At 35.5% G+C, this 12,305-nt stretch overlaps 1 protein-coding gene across 1 annotated transcript; it reads right to left on the bottom strand.

The window, feature by feature from the left end:
* Positions 1 to 6,478: 6,478 nt before the first annotated feature.
* Positions 6,479 to 8,489, bottom strand: LOC110806153 (uncharacterized). The gene is made up of 2 exons (XM_022011785.2): positions 8,205 to 8,489; positions 6,479 to 7,134 (listed from the first exon to the last, which is right to left on the bottom strand). The coding sequence occupies exons 1-2, from the start codon at positions 8,367 to 8,369 to the stop codon at positions 6,616 to 6,618; spliced, it is 684 nt and encodes a 227-aa protein (XP_021867477.1). The 5' UTR covers positions 8,370 to 8,489; the 3' UTR covers positions 6,479 to 6,615.
* Between the last annotated feature and the right edge of the window lie 3,816 nt (positions 8,490 to 12,305).

Here is a 12,305-nt window from a genome sequence, read left to right as displayed (position 1 = left end):
CAATATTAGTATTTTACACAAATTCTAAGTACAGTAAGCTACCTAGACTTTATGTCTTCCCTTTTCTGAAGCTTGCAACTCATGTCAGTTTTCACCTCTTAGGATGAAAACTACTTGAGAGAATTTGAGAGAGAAAGCTAAGTAGAATAGAGATTATTATTTCATTGATTGAATGATCGAATAATTAAAGCAGGAAGAGTATATATATACAATCTAAATGTTAAATTCTATGAGGTGTTTCAACCAATCAAAACACTCTAATTGTACACCTCATTACTGACTAAATGAGTCAGCAACTAACAACTCTAACAGCCTAACTACCTTCCTTATTTCGGAGAATCTGTTAGGCTTTTCTTTTAGAAGGAGGTGTGGCCACTGCATGCAACAAGGCAGTGCTGCTTGTATTGCTTTGCTTGGCATGTTGTTTGCTCGTGTGATGGCAAGGCTGTACACCAACACCCCCCCTCAAACTAGGCATGGGGAAGACATTAACCATACCAAGTTTGGTGGATAAGTTTCTGTGTTGAGCACTTGGTAGGATCTTGGTGAAAATGTCAGCCAACTGGTTTTGAGTAGGCAAATAACTTAACTGAAGCAGACCCTCTAGAATCTTGTCCCTTGTGAAATGGCAATCCACTTCAATATGCTTAGTTCTTTCATGAAATATAGGATTAGTAGCAATATTAATTGTTGATTGGTTGTCACAGTGAAGCTCCACTGGCTTGAGATTGTGAACACCAAGCTCTTCTTGTAACCTGACAACCCATGTAACCTCTCCTGCAGCCTGTGACATTGCTCTATACTCTGCTTCAGAGGAGCTCTTGGAAATGGTAGATTGTTTTTTAGATTTCCAACTGATAGGAGAATTTCCTAGCAGAAGAATGTAACCAGTAACTGATCTTCTGGTAGTTGGGCAAGAAGCCCAATCAGAGTCAGAAAATGCTTGAAGAGTGAGTTGATCTGTAGCCTTTCATAAGATTCCTTGACCAGCAGTGCCCTTAATGTATCTGAGAGTGTGAGTGAGAGCTTCAACATGCTGTAAAGTGGGAGAGTGCATGAACTGGCTCAAAGATTAAACAGCAAAGGAGATGTCTGGTCTGGTGTGAGTAAGAAAATTTAACTTTCCCACATAACATCTATATAATTCTGCATTGTGATATTGTTCACCATCTGTAGTCAGCTTCAAGTTGAGAGGAAAAGGAGTGACAGTGGGTTTAGATAAGTCCCGTTCACAATCAAGGAGAAGCTCCTTTGTATACTTCTTCTGAGTCAGAATGTAACCATCAGAAGTTTGACTAACTTCAATGCCAAGAAAGAAGTTTAGAAGGCCAAGATCCTTGATACTGAAAGTATGTCGGAGATGTTGTTTGAGAGCAGTAATAGTAGCTTCATTAGAGCCTGTGATGATGATATCATCAACATAAACAGCCACCGCTGTAATATCTGTAGAATCATGCTTGATGAAGAGTGAATAATCATTTTTGGATTGTATGAAGCCTTGGGATTTGAGCTCACAGTGAAGTCTAGCAAACCATTTCCTTGAAGCTTGTTTGAGCCCATAAAGAGATTTGTTTAGCTTACATACATAGCCATTTGGAGCTGTAACACCCTCAGGAACTTTCATGTATACCTCTTCTTCAAGAGTTCCATGAAGAAAAGCATTGTTAATATCCAATTGGAAAAGTTTCCATTGTTTGCTGACAGCTAGACTAATAAGGCATCTCACAGTAGCCATTTTGACAACAAGAGAGAATGTTTCATGATAATCTATCCCATATTTTTGTGTGAATCCCTTTGCAACTAGCCTAGCCTTGTATCTTTCAACTGGACCATCTGCATTCTTTTTGATCCTGTAGACCCACTTGCAGCCAATAGCCTACCCTTGGGTAGTAAGACATAATCCCAGGTTTTGTTATGTTGCAATGCAGTTATTTCTTTATCCATTGCATCTATCTACTTAGAATTTCCAGCAGCTTCAGAATATGTAGTAGGTTCAATCAGTTCCATATGTGAAGCAATAAGAAGTTTGTGGTGATCTGGTAATTTGTCATATGCCACCAAATTTCACCAGTGCCTTAGAGGTTTATGACAAACAAAGTCACTGAAGTGTGAGGGTGGTTTTATGGTTCTGGTAGATTTTCTAGGTGCTGGAGGAGGAGTAGGAGATAGGGCTGGACTGGACTGGATGAAATAATAGGTGATTGAGAAGAAGAATTTGAAGATGTTGGTGAATTATTGAGAGGGGTGGACAAAGGAGTGGTTGAACTGGTGGAATCAAGGTTTTGAAGTGAAATATCAGGAAAGTCTGAAGAATAAGGAGTGACAATTGGTAAAAAGAATTGATTAGAGTAAGCATCTGATGGGTCAGATGAGAAATGAAAAGGGAAATGGTGTTCATGGAATACAACATCTCTAGAAACAACTGATTTTTTTTGTGATAAGATTGAAACCTTTGTAGGCTTTCTGAGTGGGAGGATATCCAAGTAACACACATGGATCAGCTCTTGGATCAAATTTAGATCTGTTGACCTTAGAGGTAGTAATGTAGCATAGGCACCCAAAAACTTTCAAGTGAGACAAATCAGGTGGTTGTTTGAATAGTTACTCATATGGAGTACTAAAGTTTATACTCTTCAAAGGCATTCTGTTAATCAAATAAGTTGCAGTTAGAATGCAGTCACTCCAAAACTTATCAGGAAGTTTTGATTGAAAGAACAAAGCTCTTGCAGTCTCAAGAAGATGTTTATGCTTCCTTTCCACTACACCATTTTGCTGAGGTGTGTGGCTACAGCTTTTTTGTTGTAGAATTCCTTTGCTGAGGAATAATTCCTTCATTGCACCTTCTGTTAAATCAGGAGCATTGTCTGATCTAACTGATTTGGCTGTAAGGCCAAATTGATTCTCAACATACAGGAAAAAATCAATCATAATCTTGACAGAATCTGTTTTATTTCTCATTAAGTGAGTCCAAGTCATTCTAGTGTAATCATCCACAATTGTAAGAAATTGATTACATCTGGAGGAATCATGTACAGAATAAGGCCCCCACACATCTACATGTAACAAGTCAAATGGCTGTACTGACTTAATGCTACTAACAGAGAAAGGAAACCTTGTTTGTTTAGCCAATGGACAAATTTGACAAAAACATTCAGCTAAGCAACCTTTGACATTAGTGCCTTTGATATTCTTTATTTTGCCAAAAGAAATATGTCCTAATCTAAGATGCCAGAGTTTAGCTTCTTCAACCTCAGATGTAATGCTGGAAAGAGCATAGTTGTTTGGTACTGTACTATTGTCAGATACCAACAATTCTTCATTTTAGCAATACATGCCTTTGTCCAATATACCAAGCAGAATATGCTTGTTCTTGGAAAGGTCATGTGCAAAGCATTCATTATGTGTGAATAATACTGAACACTGAATATCATTGCACAGTTGAGAGACACTAATCAGATTGAACTGAAAACCTGGAACATACAACACATTCCTGAGTGTTATATTATTTCCTAGATCAATTAAGCCTCTGTGTGTTACCTGTAATTCAGTACCATCAGGAATTGTGATTGTGTGATGCTTGTCATCAACTGATTCTAATTTACCGAACATGCTTTTATTTGAACACATGTGATCACTTGCACCAATATCCAGGATCCACTTAGTTTTGAATTTAGAAAAGAGACAGAATGTACCTCTCAATTGAGTTGTAGTTGCTAAGCCAAGAGAACCAGAACCAGAATGTTCAGCTTGGTTCGCAGCTTTCTGAGTGTTAAGAATGCTCAAAAGTTTGTTGTACTGTTCTTCTGTAAATGTAGCATGAACAACTCCTGTATCTAACTCACTTGCACTTTCCTTCTCAGTAAACTCTTCTAGCTGAGATGCTGCTGCTACTCTTTTGCCTTTGCCTTTAAAATCCTTAGGATAGCCATGCAACTTCCAACATTTATCAACAGTATGGTTTTTCATTTTGCAATGCTCACAAAATAAGCTGTTCCTATTGTAAGTGAAGTTCCTTGGCTGATTTCCACCTGTGTTTAGTGTGCCAGAACTGGAACCATAGTTGGATTTATATGTCCTATTATCAGTGAATTTTCTTGCAGTAAACACAGTAGACTCCAAGTTGTGATATCTGTTGCTATTCACTTCTTCCTGTTGCTCTTCTTGAAGCAATAATCCATATGCTTTTGAAATTGTTGGAATTGGACTCATCATGAGGATAGTGCTCTTAGAGTGATCATATTTTTCGTTCAATTTCATCAAGAACTGAATCAACAACCTTTGGTTTTGTTGAGATTTCAGGAGTTTTTGTGTGAGAGTGCAGTTACATCCATTACACACACAAGATGGCAGAGGATCCAAACCATCTAGTTGATCCCAAAGGAGTTTGATCTTAGTGAAAAATCCAGAGATTTGTTCATCATCTTCTTGATTCAAATAACACAGTTTCTGCTGAACTGAGAACAATTGAGGACCAGATGACTGACAAAATCTTTCTTCAAGATCCAACCAGATGTCTCTTGCTGTTTTGAGGTACAGAACACTTTTCGCTATTGAGATTTCAAGAGATCCTAACATCCACGAGATCACCAAGTCATTACACCTGTTCCAGATTCTGAAATCTTGAGAGTTTGTTGTTGGTTGATCCAATGTTCCATCAACAAAGCATAAATTGTTTCTAGCAGACAATGCTATCATCATAGACCTTTTCCAGTCATTAAAACACTTCCCATCAAACACTATATTGACCAATTTTGAAGTATTGAGGTCATTATTGCTGAGATAGTAAGTCGAATTAGGATTGAGTGAAGAATCAACTTCAGTAAGCATTTTGAAGATCACAGAACGAAATTCTACAGAATTTCAGCTGCTGAAACCAGAATCAAAAGATTCAAAATATGAGAACAACTTGATCAACTGATCAAGCAATTTAAGAAGAAGAATATAGAAGAAGAAAACTTCAAAAACGATTTTGGCAGGATCTAAAGATCTTGCTCTACCATGTCAGTTTTCACCTCTTAGGATGAAAACTACTTGAGAGAATTTGAGAGAGAAAGCTAAGTAGAATAGAGATTATTATTTCATTGATTGAATGATCGAATAATTACAGCATGAAGAGTATATATATACAATCTAAATGCTAAATTCTATGAGGTGTTTCAACCAATCAAAACACTCTAATTGTACACCTCATTACTGACTAAATGAGTCAGCAACTAACAACTCTAACAGCCTAACTACCTTCCTTATTTCTAGAAGAATCTGTTAGGCTTTTCTTCTAGAAGGAGGTGTGGCCACTGCATGCAACAAGGCAGTACTGCTTGTATTACTTTGCTTGGCATGTTGTTTGCTCGTGTGATGGCAAGGCTGTACACCAACAACTCAGAAGCTTCAGTTGTTCCAGCTGTGGAACAGATGAGTTCCTCGTTTAGCATAAAGGAACTCAGGATTGGGAACTTCATCTTCCTTTGCATATAAGAAAACCATTCGATTGTAGAATTTGTTGCTTTGATCTTTATTGGCTTTTATGCTCTAGCTTTTACTGCTTCCAACTCAGGAACTCCAGCAGCTATACCTAGTTCCTCTCAGGAACTCAAGCACTTAACTGAAACCAACAATCAACAATATCAGGAAGTTTGCTTTGTGTCTTCAACCAAAACTAGGAACAACATATATACTTGTTGTACTCCATTTTCATGGGTCATTCACACATTCAAACACTTAGAACTAGGGTTCTTGAGAGAGTTTGGATAGGACATTAAATTCTAAGGAATTGATGCTCTTGTAATCTTCATTCATCATCAATACTACTCCACAGTGCATAGGGTGGGTTTTTCTCCCGGTTCTCTGGTTTCCCACGGTAACCTTGTCTCCTCTCTCATTTCAAGTTCGTTATTATTGTTTCTTAAATTTGTTCTTGTTTGTTAAACTTGATTGCAAATAGATTGTCACACCAAATTATTTCAGGGATAACTGCGGCAAACTGGTCATTCGGTTCAGGTATAGGCGTTATGTAATTTCGATCAATTTACTGGAGTTAGGGCATTAGAGAAATAACAAGTTTGCACAAACACATATATAATTAATCTCACTTGTCAATGCCTTAAATACCACTATTGTAGATATCTAAAAATAAGTAATTCAAAGTTTAGATAGTGACTAAGTAAATTTTATGAACACTTCATTTATGTATTAAAAATTACTTTAATGTATCTAGTATAGAGGTATTTTCTATTCACCTGGTTTTCACGTATTTTTTTGAACTTTTCTCATGTAAATTATCTGATTAACTGGATTTATATGAACTTATTAGAATTTATCAAAACTTATTTTAGTTATGAATTGTACTTGATCAACCCTTATTTTTCTTAAACTTATCTTATCTGAACTTATCTGTCCTGAAATAATTGGAAATAAGGTGAACGGAACAGAGTCTAAGTATAGTTGTAAAAAAAACAAATAACAAGGTTTCGGCCCAATCTATAAAACCATCATGGATCCTCTATTATAAAAGTTGTTGTATGTCGAGCATTGTAAGTACTTCTAACACTTTACAAAATACTCTCGTACATTACACGGGTCAAAATGGTAGTTATTGATAAACAAGAACATCTGAAATCAGGGAGAATTACATTTGATAGTAGTTGTTAGGCCATGTAGTGTAGTAGCATAATCAAGGCCATACAAAACCCATAACATAACCAATGAAGAAATGAGCACAACCACCGGACCAATCAACCACAACAACAAAGGCAAACTAATACACAACATTCTACTTCCTACAACTCCCATAAGAAAGCCTCTTTCCAACACCCTCTTTGTATGCCCACGACTCAACAATTCCCCTGATGCGTTGATCAAGAAGTTAGCATCCACCAAAGAGCTTATAGCTATGGAGCTACAAAAGAAACTAGTCAGTAAAAAAACCAACGCCGACCCGTATTTGAGGACGATGAGTCGACCCGTTTGGGACCCGAAAAACGGTGTCATAGCTAGAAGATCACTGGCCTTGTAGGCGTTGTTGGCTAGTGCTGCTGACCCGATAGTGACTAGCATGGTTATGGTTGCTGTTAGTATTGTCTCCATTAGGGTGTTTCTTAGGCTTTGAACTGCTAGTACCGCCTTCTTATCATCATCCTGTTACATTTTGTAACCCAAAATAAACACAGATTAAACTCATTCATCTACACCAACATCAATTTAGAATTCTATACCCCTATGGCCCTATGCACGTATTCAAAATTCTTGGATTATTTAATGGGCCTTGGCAACCCAATAAGAAGGGAAAGAATTCAGTCCACTTAATTTTTTTTTTTTTTTTTTTTTTGAGGGAAATTCAGGAACGATTTCCCTAGAAATAGCTAAATCAAAAATTAATTCCCAATTTGCATTGGTTTAAAAACTAATTCCCATGGTACCGTCCACGTAGGATCGGGTAAGAGCTTCGTATAATTTTTTTTTAAAAAAAATTTAACATAAAACCGCTAAAGGTATTAGCGGTTCATATATTAGAACAGCTAACACTAGTAGCGGTTTATTCAGACATGATAATTTAAGCCGCTAACAGTGGTAGCGGTTTAACATAAAGAACCGCTATCACTGTTAGTGGTTCTTTAGAATAAACTGCTACTGGTGTAATATATGAACCGCAAATACCGTTAGCGGTTTTATGTTGAATTTTTATTTTTTTTTAAAATATACGAAGCTCTTACCCGATCCTACATGGACGGTACTATGGAAATTAGTTTTTAAACCAATACAAATTGAGAATTCGTTTTCGATTTAGATTTTCTAGGGAAATCGTTCGGAAATTCCGTCCACTTATATAGTATATATATATATTTAGTTACAGCTCCCTGAAATTTGTGTATAATTGTATAAATTGTGTACTATCTTGCTTAATTTTGTACTACCCCCTCGTAAAAGAATTTAAGATCCGTCACTGCACTTATAAGTTCAATACAGATTACACAACTATAACCGATTGACAATAACGGGAATAACTCCTCAAACTTATAATTTAATGATTTATCTTTCTTTCTCCTAGCGGGACAACTCGTGACATACGGAGTATGACTTAAATTAATACTCAGTATTTCATAAATCCAATCGTAAACCATTACTACGTTTTAAAAGAAATCTTGATGGTGTAATAATTAGTTCATGTATGATGTACTTAAGAGTGGAGGATATGTTAAGAAATTTACCGGTTTGATACCCTGAAGCCATTCCCTCCTCTTGAGAGTGGTGATTCCTATGGTGGTAACGGAAGGATTGTTCTTGAAGTTATGCCATAGAAAAGCATGATATCCCACACTCAAGAATAAACTTAAAGGTACTAAGATTGTATCCAAATTATTTGCAATTGCCATCAACTTTTTGAAGCCTTCAATTGGGAAAACTTGTTTGAAGAATTAATAGGTTGATTGATTACTCCCCAAAAAGATTGTTATTGCATTGAAGTTTGGTAATGGGATTGCAATTGCTTAATAGACACTACTAACTTACTAAGGAAAGTTGAGTCCTAGTCATGAAACCAAATTACATGTTTGGTAATGTGACCCATTGTGGAGCCCACACATATTAAAGATTATTAGAAATTCAAGCACTATAAATCACATATTCAACTATTTGTAATTTGCAACTATTAGAAATTCAAGCACTATAAATCACATATTCAACTATTTGTAATTTGCAACTAGTATAGTATGGGCGTTGTCCCGGGTTTTGACTATTATTTTAGGTTTTTGTTTTAAATATGTTCATGTCAGATGGTGTCTTCATTGAATTATGGTGGTGACACAGAATTAGCGGCCAATCAACAACCTTCATAATTTGAAATCCCACATCCGAAAATCAAAACAAAGTCGAATTTTTTTCTTCATTATTATTTGATTGTTTTTACTCAACCTCCACTTACTCATTGTTACACTTTATTACATTGTATTTTTTTGCTTTTGAGGCTTAAGCTAGGAAAGTAATAACTCTACATTTATGAATTAAGTAAGCATTCCCTTTTTTTTTATGCATTCACTTTTATTCAATTTAATTTTCAGCGAGTCTCCTGTGAGACCAGTCACACCATCAACTTGATGGTGTGACGAGCGCGAAACCAATAGCGTACCTCCACTAAAACTATATAAAAAAAGTAACAGATCTAAACTATAGAAGTAATATACCTAAACTAAAAAAGTACCTCCTCTAAAATTATATATATATAAAAAAAAGTAACATGTCTAAACTATAGAAGTAACATACCTAAACTAAAAATGTACCTTCCCTAAAACTATTCCGTATAAAAAAAAAAGTAACATGTCTAAACTATAGAAGTAACATACCTAAACTAAAAAAGTACCTCATCTAAAATTATAAAAAAAAAGTAACATGTCTAAACTATAGAAGTAACATACCTAAACTAAAAAAAAATACCTCCTCTAAAATTATAAAAAAAAAAGTAACATGTCTAAACTATAGAAGTAACATACCTAAACTAAGAAGGTATCTCCCCTAAAACTACTCCGTATAAAAAAAGTAACATGTATAAACTATAGAAGTAACATACCTAAGCTAAAAAATAGTACTTCCTCTAAAATTATATAAAAAAAAGTACTCCCTCCGTCCCGGAATACTCGACCCGGTTTGACCGGCACAGAGTTTAAGGGACTTGAATTGACTTATTTAATTTAATAGGTAGTAGTTGATAGTGGGGTATTATTTTAATGTAGTTAGTGGGAAATGTGTGAAGGGGTGGGGTTGGGAGAGAGTAGGGGTTGAATTTTTAATTATTTTTTGTATGGAGTAGGGGGTAGGTGGGTTAATAGGGGTGGAGTGAGAAATAATATAATATTGTTAGAATATTTCCATTTTTAGAAACAGGTCAAGTATTAAGGGACGGCCCGATAAGGAAAACAGGTCAAGTATTCCGGGACGGAGGGAGTAACATGTCTAAACTATAGAAGTAACATACCTAAACTAAGAAGGTATCTCCCCTAAAACTACTCCGTATAAAAATAGTAACATGTATAAACTATAGAAGTAACATACCTAAACTAAAAAAAGTACCTCCTCTAAAATTATATAAAAAAAATAACATGTCTAAACTATAGAAGTAACATACCTAAATTCACAAGTGTGAACTGGTCTCACCATCAGTTGATGGTGAGGACAGTCTCATATAAGAATTTGGGTTTAATTTTATTGTAAAAAGAATATATATGTTTATGTGAAAAGATATAAAATAACTTTTAACAAAGAGGTCATGTGTTCAATTCTTGTTACATACTATCTCCGTCTTTTAATACTCGCAACGTTTGGACTTTTTACACTATTCATATAATTTACTTTGACTATTCTTGGTGTTTTTTATATAAGATAAAAACATAGTCATGTGAGATCTTTTTAGATTCATCTCAATGTGTATTTTTAAAATATCAACTTTTTATAATTTTTGCATAAAGAGAATTTAAGATATAAATGATCAAAGTTGTGCATTGGCATGCGTAAATGTAACAAACGTTGCGAGTATTAAAAAACGGAGGAAGTATATTTTTTTGTCTAACCATTTCACTTATTTGCACCAAAATCAACCAATAGGAGAAAATGAGACGCAAATAGTGGGATTAAAAGTCCACTATTTTCTTCAAGCTTTTATTACAAGTTAGTTTACGTTGAAATTCGTTTATGCTAAGCGGAGTACCAATTACCTAGTTGTAAAGGTCGTCTAGTCATACATTCAATTGTACCTTTTCTTTTTATAAAACGAATATGGAATGCTGATCACGCACTAATTAGGTCGTTTTATCCCCTTTCTTCTTCTTTTTTAATAATCTTTTGTCATACATTCCATATTCGTTTTATAAAATGATGGGAAATTTGACATAGGGAATTCATTAATTTTATCCCTATCTCTTGTTTGGCAAGGTAAGGAAAATGTGTTGGGAATTGTTGGATAGAATTGAAAACAAAATAATAAACTTAAAATAATACCCTTCTAATTGTACACTTGTTTTTTGTATGGAGGATATAATTGTATTTTCACAATTAAATGAGAAATCCTCATTCTTATACCTGCCCCCCTTAGGTACAAGATTAGTGGGATAAGGAGGCTAAGAAATCCTTATCCCTCCTCTTTATCCCTCTAAACAAACGACGAGCCGTAAATTTTTTAATTTTTTTTTTTTAAGGTAAGATGAAGGACCCTACTGCACTGGTACCTCGTACAGGTATTTCCAGCCAGCTTTGCAGGTCAGACTCATTGGAAGTGAGGGGGGATTATAAGGGAAATCCTCACCCCCAAAGAGCCCCTAGTGGGGTTTGATCCCAAGGTTATGAAGCCAAACCTTTACCACTAGGCCAAGCCTTGCTTGGTACGTAATTGATGATCCAAAATCTCTATTAATCTGACATTACTATACAATAACTCAAGAAATTTGTTTTGATCATGGTAAAAAATGTCCATGGTAAAAATAAAAGAGCAATTGGGCTTCCCAGAAGTATATCTTCACGAAATAAAAAGTCGTAGATTGAAAAAGGATGACAATAAACGAAGAGGAGACAGAACAAGAAAGAGGAGATAAAAGTGATAACAACAATAACATTCAGCAAGAAGCCTGAAAACAGGTAGAATCATAATGTTAAATTCTTGTATTAAGCACTTTACCAAAAATAAAAATCGTGTATTAACATTCAGCAAGGAGCCGACAAACAGGTTGAGTATATAGTCAATATTGTTGAACACCTACCAATTGTCTGTTGGTTCAGTGGTGATTGAGGCTGAACTTGGTAGGGAGAACTCGTGTTCGATCCCCCCGCAACAACAATTGGGAAGGGACTGGAACCTATCCACCCAGAACTCGCCCCAAATCCAGAATAGCCCTAAAGGTGAACCGGGTGCTAACACCAAAACAAAACAAAAAAATTGTTGAACACCTCGATCAACAAATTTCTTACCTCTCCTCCATTCAACCGAACTCATTCTCTTCTTGTGGATGATCGCCAAGTGAAAACAACAACAATACAAATGCCTATGAAAAACTCAAATCCAATTAGACAGAGCTCTTTAGGAGGGAAGAGGGGTGTAATTAGCCAACTCAGACATCACGTGAGGTGCACGTGACAGTCAACCGTCGGAAAACGACAGTCAATGCCGGAAAGTTGGCTTTGGTTGTCTCTCACAAAAAATAATAATTTTAAGGTCTGGTTTCAAAAAAAAATTATATAAGGTCCTTTTTCGTAAAATTTGTGTTATAAAATGTTCTTTTTGGCAAATTTGCCAATATTCTATTAAATTTTGTATCCAATGATTAATT

The sequence above is a fragment of the Spinacia oleracea genome, chromosome 5 (genome assembly GCF_020520425.1).
Source record: "Spinacia oleracea cultivar Varoflay chromosome 5, BTI_SOV_V1, whole genome shotgun sequence".
Classification (NCBI taxonomy): domain Eukaryota; kingdom Viridiplantae; phylum Streptophyta; class Magnoliopsida; order Caryophyllales; family Amaranthaceae; genus Spinacia; species Spinacia oleracea.
This window is presented reverse-complemented; position numbering and strand designations above follow the sequence as displayed.

What these genes read in the sequence shown, in the direction of transcription:
- LOC110806153 (XM_022011785.2), bottom strand. Translation starts at nt 8,369, where the DNA reads ATGGCAATTGCAAATAATTTGGATACAATCTTAGTACCTTTAAGTTTA. An exon ending in GGCTTCAGGGTATCAAACCG is followed by an intron (nt 7,135 to 8,204) that starts GTAAATTTCTTA and finishes AAAATGTAACAG; the next exon opens with GATGATGATAAGAAGGCGGT.